The 17,101-nt window shown below is 39.0% G+C and overlaps 1 protein-coding gene across 1 annotated transcript; it reads left to right on the top strand.

The window, feature by feature from the left end:
* The first annotated feature begins 200 nt into the window (after nt 1-200).
* On the top strand, nt 201-16,869 carry MPL (MPL proto-oncogene, thrombopoietin receptor). Its single transcript, XM_026706986.2, has 12 exons — nt 201-619; nt 5,733-5,862; nt 6,399-6,580; nt 8,079-8,233; nt 8,359-8,515; nt 10,802-10,931; nt 12,364-12,521; nt 12,713-12,855; nt 15,343-15,499; nt 15,635-15,722; nt 15,819-15,912; nt 16,421-16,869. Exons 1-12 carry the CDS (start codon nt 520-522, stop codon nt 16,847-16,849), a joined length of 1,923 nt encoding a protein of 640 aa, XP_026562771.1. The 5' UTR covers nt 201-519; the 3' UTR covers nt 16,850-16,869.
* Nucleotides 16,870-17,101: the final 232 nt, after the last annotated feature.

Genomic DNA, 17,101 nt, shown 5'->3' on the forward strand with positions numbered 1-17,101 from the left:
TTTTGGCTAATGAGGGTTGCTTGCCTATATGGATTATTTCTGTTTCAAGACCATCACCAACACTTGCCTGCCCCTCACATTATCCCATGTGGGGTCAGAGGATGTTTATTTCCTATCCTCCAAGGCACCACCACAAGGGCAGGACATTCACCCTATCTGATAGCCACAGTCTCTAGGCAGGGTTTCCCCTCTTGCAGACCATGGCATGGTGGTTTGGGGCTGGGGAAGTGGCAGAAGAATGGAACTATAGAAAGCTTTTACCAAAGTTTCCTCTAAGCAGCTGGGCTGACACTCTACAGATAAGTTTCCGCTACTGAGGTCCAACAGCAGAGACTCAGAGTTTTGGAGTTCAGCCTTCTTAATTGGAACATCAGCTTGAACAGTTACTGCTCCCACCATGCTCAGCAAGTGTCCAGACCTCCTGTGCATTCAGATGTCCATAACCTCATAATCAGGTTATGTGATGTTCCTCAGCTGCAGTTTAGGTACCTAAACCAGTGACAGTTGATCACCTTTCAAATGGCAGTCAATTTGTGCTCAATGACACCACTTCCTTTCCTTGTTATGCTCCTGCTCACCATTTTACGTATGCTCCACTTTGTCCTTGTTACAGATGAAGGTAAGGATAAACATTGCTGTGCTTCCCTTTGTTTATGAGGAGAGCATGATTTGTGGGGTTCTGCAAATCTAAATGTGAATATAGCACAGATGGGTAAATAAGTATTGGACTGTAGTATCTGGGAAGGGGGGATGAAAATTTATGGAAACGTCTCAGTCAGTTTATTTGACATTGCTAATTTCTGGACATAACTCTGCCACTAGGAAATCCATTTGAGATAACTTTTCTGGATAAGCGGTCTATTAATTGTAAAAAGAACTTAGGTGCACTCGCTTTTCAAACATATCTGTATCTGGCAAAGAGGGAGTCTCCATAGCCTTTCAGCAGTGTGGGAGAACTGAAAACAAAAGTCCATCCTTTGATATAATTTAGCTCTCTTTCCAATTTTATGGCATCATCATGTCGTTGTTCAATTCTGAGAGTTAGTGATAACCTGAAAATGAAGTGATGCTGGAAGGAAAGAGTAACAAAGCAGTGGCCCAGAGGGGAAACAAAATCTCAGCGAATACCGTAAGTGCAGACAGGTTATGTCCCAATGTGTATCGAGGAAGCATTTTAGGCTTTTGAATTGTTCCCTTCTGCATTTATGTGAAATGACGTATTTGTCCAGCTGTGGCCTGAGAATTCAGAGATAACAGGAATTGGACACTAAGCAGGAGAAATCAACTCCAGGGCCCTTCCTTACATATACCACAAGGCTCTCTTTCCTTACTTGAAAGGAAAATCTATTTAGCAAATGAAGGTAAATATACTGTCTGTTTATTAGGATAAAGATATGGGATAGGACAACAAAACTTGGAGCTAATGGCTGATATTTCTATTAAAGCCAATTGGCCAAAGTTTTAGACTAGTGTCAGGAACATGAAACATAATGTATTAATGGCAAGTAAACAAATTTTCCCCATCATAATCCTGATTATTTCATATAGTAACCAAAAGCAGTGATTCTTTAGGATATAGCAATGCCATATCACATGTCTACTCTGAAACAAGTAAATAAATATGGTTCTTTATCTTTAAATCCAGTCCTTATTTTTTAAAAATGCACGTAGCTTCTACAAAAATGCTAACAAAGGAAGGATGCACATAGATATTAACTCTGCAAATTAGATGCTGTAGAGATTTTGTAAAAGAGCCTCAGTAAAGTTTGGTATGTGAGGCTTGTGGTTATACGTAATGAAATACATTAAAGTTTAGAGTGAAAATAAGCTTTGCTATTAAACTGCCTTGATGATTACTTTCTGTTTTTCTGCATAGGTCCAGATGTTGTAAACTTGTTATAAAGGGGCATCCCTATACTAGAATGCTCTAAATGCTTTAGTTTATCGGTTAAACAGATGCTGTATTTTTAATCCTACAGTAGAACTTCTGGTTCCGACTATAATTCGTTCCATAACTTTGGTCACAACCTGATTTGAATGTGACCTGAACCTAATTTTGGAAATTTGGCACTTACAAAAAAAAAATTGGCATGGAGAGGAAATTGGCTGTGGAAAAAAACAACGGGTCGGAACCCGATTTGGTCGTGGTCAGAAGCATTCATGACCAGAGGTTCTACTGTGTACTTTGAAATGTTACATTTCCATCACATGTTGGATGGAAACAAATATATTCCTGTTTCTTATTGTTTGCGTAGCCCCACCAATCTTCCTCTGGCAAAAGATGTGGAATTGTACCAGATTTCTCGCTGCCCCCGCCCTTTCTTTTACTCACCTCAGATATATAATAGACACTAGAAGAATAAAACATTGTCTCATCATCAACATTAACCTAAGTTCATACTCTCAATCTGTAGCTGAAATGTGGGGTGGAGGAGAGAAATGATCTTGTCTTTCAGTTCATGAAGCAAAATGTCTCCAGGCAGCTCTGCTTAATGTGAAAGGAATCTATTTTCCCTGCATTCTAAGACTGTTTTTCTGTTTTCAAAATTGTATGGGTTTTTTTGTCTACATTTGCATGTAATATGTAATGGATCCTCTTGTTTCCTCCCCACTTCCTTGAGAGCTCTATCTCCCTAAAGCAGGAAGCTTTCATCCCCAAGCCCTCAACAAACGCTTATCGCAAAACCACATGGTTATTTTAGAATGTTTTGTTTGTGAAGGAAGGCTCTCCCACACCCTTACTACAGACCACAAGGGTCTAAGAAACAGCTCCTTTGTTTCATGTTCTCTAAGTTCATCGTCATAATTGTTTATTCAGTTCAGATTTCTATCTGAAAATGAGAGCACGTGTACCATAAGACCAATGACACTTAGGTTTACAACTGGACAAGTGGTCAACAGAAATTAAAATCATACAAAGCACAGATTTACAACCGCAAAAGGAAAGTGATGCCAAATATATGTTATTTCAGTACATCACAAATACAACAAAATTAATATACTTCCTGATGTTGCCAAATGCTCTTAACATTTTCAACACAGCTGAATGCCATTGTTTCCTCCGCCCCCCTCACTTTAAAACAGAGAACTCCAAGCTTGGTCACTTTAAGACGTGTGGACTTCAACTTCCAGAATTCCCTAGCCAGCATGCTCTCTCCTTCGCCCGCATCAAGAGGCTCTTTAGTTCCTCTTCACTTTCTGCCATTAGAGTGGTATCATCTGCATATCTGAGGTTGTTGCTGTTTCTCCTGGAAAATTACTATGACAGAGTTCAAATCAGCTCCTAAGGAAAATGGAACACTTACAAAAACAATGATTTTCAATGAATTTAAGTACATAATTTTATATAAAATTGCAAATTAAGCAAAAAGAAATTGCTCTGAAAAACCCCAAACATGGCTTTGGGGGTTTTGTTTGTTTGTTGTTTGTTTTTATTAGTGCCTTCAAGTCAGTATTAACTCTTAGCAACCATATAGATATTCTCCATAGCAACCTGTTCCTAGTCTGAACCTTCAGGTCATCCAAGAGTGCACCCATCATCCCTGTAACTGAATCCATCCAACTTGCTGCTGTTTGTCCTCTTCATCTCTTTTCTTCCATATTTCCCAGATATCTTTAGAGACATCTTTGCATAACATGTTTGAGGTAGGATAATTTCAACCTGGACATTTGAGCCTCAAGTCAGAACTCTGGATTGATTATTCCTTTGTTTGTTTTCTGGATGTTCATGGTATACTAAGGAGTCTTCTTCAACAACAAAGTTCAAAGGATTAATAATTCTATCCTCAAAGCAATTCTTAAGAGACAACAAACAAATTATTATAGGAGAGAATGTTCACCTAAGTAACCACCTAGGAGAGAACAATAGGTACTCAGCCTCTCTGATCTCTTATGTCCATTACTTTGTTGATCCATAATTATACCTAATGTTGCATGTGTTGGGCATCCAGAAATTGTCCATGGTAATCAATCACTCAGAGACAAGCATAATCTCCAATTGATTTATTAGGAACAGCTCTGGTATACCCATGGAAAATTTCCAAAACTGAAACTCATTTCCAGCGCATCTCACAAATTCCGCCCTATCTCCTTCCACTTACTATACTTCATAAACCATGAGAACCAATTAACTGCAGCTGGAATTTCTTAATGCGACATACTAAATAACCTTGTCTGTTCAACTCCCTCACTCCCACTTCCATTGTTCACATTCTTGTGGCAGCTGTTCTCAGAGCTGACAGTATGTACTACTGACAGCCAGAACTGGACAACTCACTGCAGCCAACTTGCCATGGCCAATTCGCCACAGCCAACTCATCACAGCCAACTTGCTGCAGGACAACTCACCATGGCCAACTTGCCAACTCGCCAACTCACTGTGGGACAATTCAACAATTCAATTTAATTATTTAAAATAATTTTAATTTTTGTCATTCACATTTCATTTCATCCTTCCTTTGGCATCCTTTCTTTAATTATTCCACTCTATCATTTCTTCATAGTGTAACTCTTGTCCCGTGGTGAGTTGGCTATGGCGAGTTGGCCACAGCAAGTTAGGTGCAGCAAGCTTGGCCAGGGCGAGTTGGCTGTGTGTGGGAAGTTGTCGTAGACCCACAGCCGGAATGGGACAACTTACTGCAGCCAACTTTCCACAGCCAGCAGCACATTGGAAAAGGGTTTTCACATCTCTTCACATAAATGCAGAAGGCCTCAGTAAAATTGAAACGAAAAAGAGTACTGTAATGTTTCTCTTCCTGAAACTCATGACCTCCCCCTGTGCAAATAGGAGTGAATACTGGGCTCACAAATCCTGCTAAATAAATGGACACATAAAAAAGCCAGAACATTTTGGACGTTATTACATAACATAGAATGCTTTAAAACTTGTGTACAATTGTAACCATAGACTTTTATTTTAGATTTGATGGATGTAAGCACCTGGAAAAAAAAATCAGGGAACCTTGTTTTTATATGTGATGCAACAATATTATTATATGCACAAAGATGAAAAGATTAGAGTTTACCGATAATGGAGGAATGGATAATGAAGATGATGAAACTTCTGAAATGGCCAAATTAGGCCAAAATGGCTTTCATTAGGATGAAGGGATAGGACGTTGTCTAAAGTTAATGATGATCGGGAACCTTTTATTGACTTTTTGTGGAAAACATTATTTTACATTTATACTTATAAGTGCTGTAAGAGAAAATCAGAAGTCACTTCTTTATAATTCTTTTTCTTTTATTTGATTTGATTTCCACACTTTTTGTTCTTTTTTCCTTTCTTTTCCTTTTCTTATTTCTAAAAATTAGCTTTTGTTAGCTTTATTATGTATTTAAAGTTTTAATAAAATTTTATACATAAAAAAATCCTGCTAAGTCATGATATAGTTTGCTTGCATATGTTTAATTGAATACGTGAATTCACCTTAGTGCTTATGTGTATCAGGTCTCTTGGGGCACATTTAACAAACTATGTTTTAAAAAATTGGCTTAGTGTAATGCACAAAGTCCACAACTCCTAATTTAAGCTGCTTGATCTCTTAAAAAAATAGCAGCATGCTCCCAAAAATTTTTTTTGTCAAGGATGTCATAATTTTGACTACTACAGTACCCTGGATAAATTTGGGGGTTATAGCTGTTCTTTTCATCTAAAAAGTATCAGGAATTCAATTTATTTTCTGTTTTTTATTATTATTATTATTATTTTTAAAAAACCTTTCCCTTTATAGAAGCTATTCTACTGGCCAAAACAGCTCAAGATGTCTTCTGCTTTTCTCGAACCTTTGAGGATCTCACCTGTTTCTGGGATGAGCCAACCCATGTGAAAGGAGCTTATCAATTCTTCTATACATATGAAGGGTAGGAAGTTATTTTCCACATAGACTGACCAAATTGTCTGAGGTGGAGAGTTTATCCTAGCACTTATAAACTTAGATGCCAATTCTAAGCAAATTACTTTGGCATCTAGTAAATATGGGGGCATCATGGCTCAATGGTTAAAGATGTCGACCTTTGTGGTATGGATTCAAGACTTGAAGGCCACATGACAGGGTGAGCTCACCTTAGCAATTTGAAAGTGTGCAAATGCAAGTAGAAGAATAGGTAACACTTTGGTGGGAAAGTAACAGCATTCCGTGTACCTTGGCGTATAGTCATGTTGGCCACATGACCACATAATTGTCTTTGGACAATGCTGGCTACCTCAGCGAAGAAATGAAGATGAGCACTGACCCATAGAATTGGAACAACTGGACAGGGAAACTTTTATTTGTGATTTAACTAAGAACTATAGGAAAGTGATGATTGAAACTCACTTTTGCCATTTTAGAAAAAGATTAGGTTAAGTCACACTGGGGAAGTATCACAGTCCTAATTATTCTATTTTACTCCTGCAGAGACGAAAGTCGAGAATGTGCTCTAATCTCTTTGAAAAATACAGATGGAAGTTGGCGCCACATCTGCACATTTCCTGAAAACTATCATGGCATTCAGCTCTTTATTGAACTCAATGTTGAAGTGTTGGATTGTGTTAGTAATCACACCATATTCTCACAGTATCTCAGAGTGAACACTGTTGGTAAGTTTATGCCAAAAGGGTATAAATTATATGTGAAGCAGAAAAAGAGACGAGGACTGGGTAAAGCTTTGAAGAGTCCAGCATCCTAAAACACATTCATACTATGACCTGAATTTGACCCAACAATTTTAGCCAAGTCATGATTTCTATGTTATAATTTTGATGATTGGTGGAATGAATCTGTGAATCACACAGACACTAGACTGATGGATTTAATTGAATTTAATTACTGCTATGACTAATTTGGCACTGACAGATAGATTCTTGTTAATAACAGGCAGTTATGAATGTTTATTTATATGATTTCATAAGCAATATGCAGGCTTTTATTTCAATCTATCTTTCAGGGCATAGAGTTATCAGTTGCCAAGAGGTGTGATTGATCCTATTGATTTCCTCCGAAGAGAAGATAACATTTTTCACACCAATTTGTCCCCACAAGAGAGGGTAAAGTTTTTGCAAGGAACCTGAGAAAATGGTTAAGTTCAAGATAGGCACAATGAGCTTTCAAAAGTTTAACACGTCTGTTTTGCATCGTATGTAGTACGAGAGTTAGAAAACAATAGTATCAAACGTTGGAGGTTTGTTCACAGTCTTTTCAATATGTTCCAATGGGTTTTCTAGAAAATGCAAAGGTTGAAAAAAAAAGGGGGTGAAGGATCCCATGTGAATAGTGCCCACCAATGAATTAAACATTAAAAAACCTATTTATTACTAAAAATAATTTAACTATAGTACAGATACAAATGACTTTTGTTTTTGTTTAAAAAAAAGCAGTAACAAGGCTTTATTTTTCTCCTTGGGAAAAGGAGCTCCAAAAATGAGGAGCCACTACCAAGAAAGCCCTGCTCCTAGTATTCCCAACAGCCTAACAACTCTTGCTGGTGAAATACAGGGGAAAGGTTGCCATTTACTTAAAATGTAAAGATAAGGCAGAGACAAAGAGGAAGGTGGTAAAATAAAGATGGGGAAAAAAAGGCCTTCGTCAGTAGAATGTGATTACAATTGTACAGTTGTACAGTTCAGGAAGTTTCTTCTGTTAATGGGCCTGGGAACTTGGAAATATGGTAAGCCCATGCAATGGCTGCGTTGATTTATTCATGGGGAAAGGTTTTATCAACCTATGGAAATGGGATCGTTTGTATGTTGTTGTTCTTTCCTTTATGATTTTTTTTCAGAAAACGAATGAAATTTTTATTTTATTATTATTATTAAACACCCAGAGTAATGAACCTGAGATGAGAGGCCATATAAATTGAGACAATAAATTATATAGCAGATCTTGTAAGGAAGTTCAGCTATCAATTCTAAAAGAGGCACAGGTGCATTTGTAACAGACATTCCCAATTTCTGCTCCAGCAAATTAGAACTCTATTGATCAGACTGCCTTCTGTTCAATCTAGAAAGGCTATTCTTTCCTATTCAATCATCACATGAATGGCATAGAGATAAGCAAGAACATTCATTTTTTTTTGTTTTTCTTTGTTGTTGTTTTAAGGTCTCATTGCTCCACCAACAAATGTAACAGTTGAGTGGCCAGGGATTGCCCAACAGTTGCTTGTAAATTGGATGGCTCCATCTATCAGCTATGCAGACTTCCTGATTTATGAAGTTCTTTATGGTGTTGAGGATTCCATTCAGCCACTGTTCAGGGTATGGTTAATAAAGGAAAAAAATGGCTTTGCTATAATGGCTGGAGTATATTTTTGCTCTATTACTTTTTTGCTAAAATGGTCTAACTGAAGAAACATTTATACTCTTATTCTATTTTATTGTAGATTGAAGTGAAAAACAGCCAAATGTGCCAGCTCAAGAATCTCCTTCCAGGACAGCAATACCACATCCAAGTTCGCTCCAAACCTGATGGCCTCTCTCTTGATGGCATTTGGGGACCCTGGTCTCCAGCAGTGACAGCAGAAACACCCCATCTTCCTGGTAAGTGTCTTATTGACTAGGAAGCAGCTATCAGTAATGCAACTTCAGAGCCATAGCATGGAAGGATGCACCATTTCTATCTGGAAGTAGGACACCCAGGTACTACAATTGGCAGAATTATACTGCATCAATATTACTACTGCAAAGTGAAAAATTAAAATAAATGAAATTGTTGCAAGAGTGGATTCTGTAACTCCCTAAAAATCAATTTTCCCTCTTCAGGAGACATATTCGTGCATGAAAGCAGTCGTACAAGTCTTGTGAACCTGTACTTCTGCAAATTTTTCTGGCCCGTAGATGCTTGCACATACAGATGTAAAAGCCACGCCCCATGAAACAATGAATGGCAAATACATTTTGCTCTCCCATTCTACTTTACTATTAAATAATTAAATAACTGCTGAGGAAATGCAGTATCGAGGTATTTGAAATTCTGAAAATGCAAATGTTGCATTTCCCTTCAGGAACCATAGCATGAAACTACTGATTATCCTGACACGACAAGGGTGCACTCAAATCTGCATTTGCTTAGCTAGCAGGACTGAAAGAAGAAGGGACAGAAAGGCATGAATATTTATTTCCAGTTCTGGAGTCTGTTTGGCTATATGGGCATGATTAAAAAGCATGGGAGATCAAGGCAAAGGTAAAGGTTTCTCCTGCCAAGTCATGTTCAGCTCTAGGGGCAGTGCTCATCTCCATTTCTTAGCCCCTCAGTGTTGTCCAAAGACACTTCTGTGGCCATGTAGCCAAGCATGACTCTATGCCTAGGCACACAGAATGCTGCTATCTTCTCGCCAAAGTGATACCTATTTATCTATTTGCATTTGCATACTTCCAAACTTCTAGGTTGGCAGTTGTTAGGGCAAGTAATGGGAGCTCACACTATCATATGACATTTGGATCTTTAACCCGGGATGTCAGCTTTCCAGCTGACAAGCTCAACCGCTGAGCCATTGCACTTCCTTTTACTGGAGAGTATATGAAGGGCAAACTCAACTAGGGCTGACTTCTTTTCATTAATTCTTGCATGTGCTCCTGTTCAAAATTTGCTTCCCTGTTCAGTTTGAGTGTTTACTGCCTAACAGTTCTGCTAACACAACACGTTTCATCCAGTCAGACATTAATTCAGTCAGATTTCCTTACAATGAACACTGCTATCATGTTACTCCATCACTCTTTGTCATTCAGCTAAATATGTCCAATATGAACTAGACATATTCCTTCAACCATTCTTCACATATTTTAATTTCCAGTCCCATAATCATCTTTGTTGCTGTTCACTGCATTCTCAACATCTCAACATCTTTTTTACATCATAGTGACTAAAGCTGGATTCAATATTCCAAGTGTGGTCTTATCAAGCAAGGCATTATAAAATGATCTTAACATTTCATGTGGTCTTGATTCTATCCCTCTGTTTATACAGAGGGAGCTGCCATACACTGCTGGCTCATATTTAAATGATTGTCTACCAGGACACCAAGATCCCTCTCATAGCTACTACTATTGTACCAGGAACCACCTATATTATGCTTGCTCTTTTGGTTTTTCTTGCCTGAATATAAAACCTTACTTTTCTCACCACCGAATTTCATTTTGTTAGATAGGGTTTGGTTTTCAAGTCTGCCAAGATCCTGTTGTATCTAGAGTCTTTATTCTGGAGTCTTTCTTCTGCATCTTTTTACTCCTTTATTCACACACACACACACACCGGAGGGGGGAGGTGAGGAGAAAAAGGTAGAAAAGCTGCTCAACACCTTTTGACTGTTAACCCTAGGAATCTTCCATCCAGAAGTGCTCTGACTTTCTACAAATTCACATTGATCCTTTCCTTTGCAGAAAGAGTTTTGCTTCTAAGGCACAGCAATAAAAAAAAAAACCTAAATATAATTATTTTTCTTGTTAATGAACAAGACATGTGGTTTTTTTCACATTTTATAATGAAGAATAAAGTCATGAAACATTTCTAAAGGGAAGGAGTTAGAGCATGCAAGAGATGTTCTGAAAAGAATGAAGGACCTCCTGAAGATAGATAGCCGGAGCTCTGCAGATGAGCCACATTCCCAAGCAGCCTCACTCGGTATGACCACTGGCGTGAGATTTGGGGAGTGTAGTTTCGTGGCATAGAGTTTTTAGAAGATATTGCTGTGGATTTTCCACTCTCTGCAAAGAAGGTCATGTACTGTATATAAAACAAAGAACATAGATTTAGCCTGTGGGGACACAAAATACTACTGCAAAAAGCGGCTGTCAAACTGTTCTATGTCTATTCTCTTTCTTGGACAGAGGCAATTGGTCTGCACTGCTTCACTCCAGATTTGTATCAATTGCACTGCCACTGGAACAAGAAACCTCCGGGTTCTGGCCCCTTTCACAGCCTCTTGTACTGGATGGAAAGCAACAGCAGCAGCACAAGGTGACTAGATGGGCAAATGAACAGTACCTATAACGTTCTGTCCTATAATTTGTGTTTTTCCTCCTGCTCCAGGTACCGTTCCAAGTAGTGTCCTTCAGTTTTCACATACATACGTATGCTCCCCACCCCACCCCACCCCACATTCAATTATTTCTGATTCCTGGGCAATGCCCAAACAAGTCCCTGCAATTTTCATGGCAAGGTTTTTCAGAAGTGATTTGCCATTGCCTCCTTTCTAAGGCTAGGAGAAAGTGACCAACCCAAGGTCACCAAGCTGGCTTTGTGCCTAGAACCCTCGTGCCTGGGTTCTAGCCTGATGCTTTAACCATTACACCAAACTAGGCACACGTGTGCAGGGATTGCTCTGAGTCATATTTGGTTAGCTTAGGTTACCAAGCAAGGTTACGAACATTTAATTAATGCAAATCCCATCCGACTTTCAAATCATTTTGGCTGCGTAGATAGTTCTCCTGTCTGAGTTATCAACGGTATTTAACAGCAGCAACCCTGGGAAATAGGTTAGGATGAGATGAAGAGAGTGACTAAAGCTTACTGGACAAATTTCATTCAAGTTGAATGGCAAATGGAACCTGTTTCTCCAGTTCTAACATAGCAGTTAAAAACGATATCACATTACTCCTGCTTCTTGGTTGTTTGACTGTGACTGACTTTGTGCCACTCACAACAACCTCACCTATTTAGTGTTTACTAAGTCTCAAACCATCATAGGTTTAGGAGGAGTCTCTACTGCAATGTCTGTTTCATCTCTCATTTCTACATATCAGCCCTGGTAATGCGTCTTCTTCACAGGGCCTACATTTCAAATGGCCTATGACAATCAATAGAAGGGGATGATGGCTGTTCAAAATTATAACGCAACAGGACCAGTGGTGGTCTTCAGCAGGTTCTGACCAGTTCTGGAGAACCGGCAAATCCCACCTCTGACTGGCCTCTCTCCCATCTATTCTCTGCCTCCTGAGTCCCAGCTGATCACCCAGGTCTTCTTTTGTTGTTCTGCACAGGAGAATGGAACTGGAAAGCAGGTTAGTGGGGTGGCAGTGAATGGAGATTTTACAGTATCCTTCCCCTGCCATGCCTACCGAGTCATGTCACGCCCACCAAGCCACGCCCACAGAACCAGTAGTAAAAAAAAAAATGAATCCCACCGCTGAACAGGAATGATAAATAGATGGAATGATGGTAGCACTTTTTAGAATTTTTTACAACTTAAGGAATCTCACTAATCATATTCATTCCAATATGGTTAGTGGGATCACCTAAATTGAAAGGAAAGCTTAAACAGAACTTGGGGTTACTAACTGTCAAGGAAAGTGTAAGTGTGGTCAATAATTTAAGAAGTTTAAAAGGCAACTTCAGATAGTTCTAGCAAACAACTCAACATCGTATCACTATTGTCCATTTTAATTTGCAGAGGGCAAACCTGGCACAAATGTAAGAAGGAAGACCCTGATTCCTGCGCATGCACCTTTCAGCCTAGCGACACTCAGTACCTTTCTATCCTGGTGACTATCCGCCAGAGTGAGCAAGAGGTCAGCTACTTTGAAGAGCCATTCAAATTGTACCATGTGGGTAAGAACCTTGAGCATCTCTTGGCCTCAGCACCATCAGGACTTTCAGCTCAAAAGAGTGAGCTGGTATAGCATCAAACGAACCTCAATATTAGAAAATATGGAATACTATAAATGTTGCAGGGGACCTCTGCTTCCACATGAAGCTAAGCTGACCTAACTAGCCACCTCTCTCCCTTTCTCCTGTTATAGTGCACACTGCTCCCCCAAGAATCCTGGAGGCTTCAATAGACAGAAATATACTAAGGCTGGAGTGGGCCTACCCATTAGAAGAAATAGCTGAACACATGGTATATCAGATACGGTATACGGTGCAGGACACCTTGAAATGGAAGGTATTTTTCCCCCAGCAGATATTCTTTTGTGATATCCAATTAGCGGTGCCAGATAGTTGCAAATAAATGCTTCTGTAATGCAAATTTAGAACTATGGCTTCCAAGCTACAAGAAATCGCTACCCTATTTTATTTTATTTTTTACTCTGCAAGAACCAGCTGGAATGTTGTGTCCTATTCTATATTCTTCTTATATCACAAAAAAGGTTACACAGAGTAAAAGGAGAGTGGGGATATAAGAGCATTCTTCATACAGTAGATCAAAGTTAAAAATTGTAAACATTTATTTTTCCAAGGTTTATTACTGATACAATTGGGACAAGCAATTCCACTGCTAAGCAATATGGTCATTAAGCAATACATTGTGTGATCAAATAGGTTTATGGCATTAATTCTGTCACAGTTCTTAAGCAAATCACATGATTTGTTGCCTTCTGCATTGATTCTGCTTGTCGGGCTCTAGTTGTGAGGCACTCTAAAGGCAATCTCATGATCATGGGACACTCTGATGATCATTCAAAGCACCTGACTGTCAATCATGTGACTGCAAGGACACTGTGACCACCATAAGTGCCAACACCAGTTGCAAAGTTATTTTTTCAGTGCTGTCATAACTTTTGAGTCCCTTAAACAGAGCAGTCATTAAGCAAGAACTACCTGTAGCCTTAAATTACAAAAAGATTGGTTTCAATTGAAGATTTTAAAAAGCTTATTGGCAGTAAAGGGCAGATTCATACCCCGATTCCTCAGGAATCAGGCTTATTATGATGTTAATAAGAAGCTATTATCTCCCAAGCTTAAGATGGTATTAGCATAAATACCCTTGCTCCTATTTCATAAATAAAGGAAATTACTGTCACTTCCTCACATCCACATTTTTTTTCAGTACCTGTATTTCTATGCAATAATCTAATGATTTGCAGAAAGGATTTTGACTGTGAGGCAAATTTTCAATGGAAGGTTGATATAAAATAAATAAATAAATTTGGGGCATTGGGGCAGGAGTCCCCCCAAAAAATCACAATTAAGGCTGCAATTCTGGGATTGAAACCTTGTCTCTTTTTTATGCATAACACACAAAAAGAGGTAGGGCCTCAGTCCACTCTTGTTTTACAGCCATTCATCTCTATTATATTTTTAAAATCCTATGAAATATATAGATGAAATACTAGCATGTCGCCAGTTTTGAACTGGGTACTTTGGTCAATAGCCATGACAATCGATGCATCTTGATAAGTTCTAAACAATACTTATAGAAATAAATAAGAGAATTTCCAGAAACGGGGCACCACATCTCTCCAGACAAGCTGATCTACTAGTGCTAGTCTTTAGAATGCATAGAAGAGCTGATTGAATTTCTGGCCCAAGCAACAATGCCTAAATGGAACTTTTGCTAGAGAATGAGATGAATACATGCCGTACTTTTGTATTTGGCTCAAGACACAACTAAGGCAACCAGAAGCATATGACAGGTTAACAAAAGAGGTTTAAAAAAGCTTAGGAATTTTAAAAAACCTCCCCTTTTTCAAACATGCCATAACCTAAGGGATGACACTACTAAAATTTATGCTATAGTAAATGAATATGGGGAGCATCTCATTCAGAGGAAAAACCATGACCCAGCTAGTAGAATAATAGCTAACTATTGCTATACAAATAATCCTCGGGTTATTGCACAATTGGGACCAGAATTTTCAATGTAAGGCAAGTGAATTGCACTTGATTTTATGACCTTTTTGCTATGGTTGTTAAGCAAATTACTCAGTTGTTAAATGAATCAGGTGGCTGTGAAGCAAATCTGGTTTTCCCATTGACCTTGCTTGTTGGCAGTTGCATGGGAAAGTCACAAATGGCAATCACATGAACCTGAGATGGTGTAACCATCATAAATACATGCCAGTTGCTAAGTACCTGAATTTTGATCACATGACCACGGGGCTGCTACAATAATTGTTAAGTGTGAGGATTAGTCACATGTCACACTTTCCATTGTAACTTCCATGGTTAAACCAATGGTTGTAGGTAGAGGACCACCTGTTCTTTGGGGATTTGAAATCCAGGAATTTAATGAGTAGAGTACAGGTAGTCCTCAACTTCAGACCACAATTGAGCCCAAAATTTATGTCATTAACTGAAAAATTTGTTAAGTGAATCTGTCCCATTTTATGACTTTTCTTGCCACATTTGTTAAGTGAATCACTGCAGCTGTTAAATTAGTAACATGGTTGTTCAGAGGTTGAATCAGAGGTTGTTAAATGAGTCAGAAAGCCACAAAATGACTCCTGAATACTAAGACCATCATTAATGAGTTTGTTGTCAAGCATCTGAGTGTAAATCATGTGACCATGGGGATGTTGCAATGGTCATAAGTGTGAAAAATGGTCATAAGCCGCTATTTTCAGTGCTGTTGTAACTTTGAATTGTCACTAAATGAAGTGTTGCAAGTCGAGGACTACCTGTATACCTGATGAGGCCATTTTCTGGGTAGATCCTACAGGTGCAGTACTCAAACACCAGTGAAATTCATCTGGCCACCCAAGATCGCTACTGCCTTCAGCTGCGCACCCAGCCAGATGGCCAGAAGTACCGTGGGGACTGGAGCACCTGGTCAGAATTGGTGTGTGTTGAAGTCCCACCCGGTGCAGGTAAGCAACATCAGTGGTGTGTACTGGAGAGAGGTTGCTAGATAAGGAGGGAAAATATTCGACAAATGAAACAAAGACTGCTGAGCCTCAGGGAAAGAAGACCCACAAATTCACCACCATGTGCTTCTACTTCAGATTCAGTTATTATGATCGTGGCCATTGCACTCTTGCTGTGTGCAGGACTTGTGCTGGGTCTGGGCTTCACCTGCCTCTCCAACTACAGGTAACTGAGTTCTGTGCAGTTCAGCCATTGAACAAAAAACACAGTTTGGCATAGGTGCTGTTATTCTTTTGCAACCATCTGCTTTTTTGTTAATAGCAGCGTGAAACAAAAGCTCTGGCCAAGCATTCCAGAACTACATCACGTCCTAGATGGATTCTTCAAGGATAATGGCAAGCAGCAGCAGCAGCAGGTGATACTTTCTTTTTATTGTATTACTTCTAATGCAGTAAGTCAGTAGAAGCAGAATTAGGCCATCTTTTAACTAGGAAAGATGACCTTTTTTAACTACTTCCGATATACTTTTTTTGTGAGAATCTTGCCTCGTTCTGTGGGCATATTTTCCAGATTTGGGGAATAATATGAGCTAAACCATTTCTCACATGACTTTTCCGAGGTGCAGACTTTTTCAGTTCCATCCCATTTCTGAACTGTGATAATAGAAACGGTATTATATACAGAAATAAATTGAGGTAATTTAGCTGGTGCCTAGAAGTCTTCCTTACTCAGATTACAGTACATGCTAAATCCTGGGTGGAACTTTTGGTGATTTTTAACTCTTCCTAGTTGGAGTACATTGCTCTTTTATTGTCTTTCACATTGTTATTTCATGCAGATTCCCATAAAGTGAATGTCAGGGAGGGAAGGGGATAATTTAGAGGCCCTTCTGAATTTCTGATTGTTTCTTTCTGAACTTTTAGGTAAATGCTTTATTTTTCAACAAAATGTTGGAGGATGTGCCTTTGACTTGCTTGTTGGAAGTACTATCTGAAAAACCCCTGGAAACACCAAGCTTTGACACTTTGCTAGATATGGATTCAGCAGAACAGGCAGAATGGGGCAGCCGGCCTTCTTCCCATCAGCACTACATGGTGCTGAGTTCTAACAATCCCCAAAGCAGCCACCATAAAAACAAATACTTTGATGACAAAAATGATAATGGAAATGCTTTCCCACAGTCCTTGGAACATGATCTACACATAACATCAGAGCCAATGACCCAAATAATTCCCTTCACCTTGTTGAATGTACCAGCAGAGATTAAAGAAGAAAGAAAACAGGTAATGTCTGATGACCAAACCGCATCTGTCACTGACATTTCAAACCAGACATATTTGCTAATGGGCTGATTATGTCTATCATTGGAGGACAGCACTATGGGAAATTATTAAGTCCTGTAGGAGTTTGCAATACAATACAGGCAATTTTCAGTGGTAAGGCAACTGTTTAGCCAGTACTCCTCAGATCTGTTTCTTATGGACCAACTGAAATGAGCAACTGCAGATAGGCCAATTTTTCATGGACAAAAGCTATCTTGAAATTTTGGAAGGCAATGATGCGAAGTGACTAGAACTATACTCACACAGAGCTCACTTTTTCTG

The sequence above is a fragment of the Pseudonaja textilis genome, chromosome 3 (genome assembly GCF_049901715.1).
Source record: "Pseudonaja textilis isolate UNSWEBS1 chromosome 3, rPseTex1.2, whole genome shotgun sequence".
Lineage (NCBI taxonomy): Eukaryota > Metazoa > Chordata > Lepidosauria > Squamata > Elapidae > Pseudonaja > Pseudonaja textilis.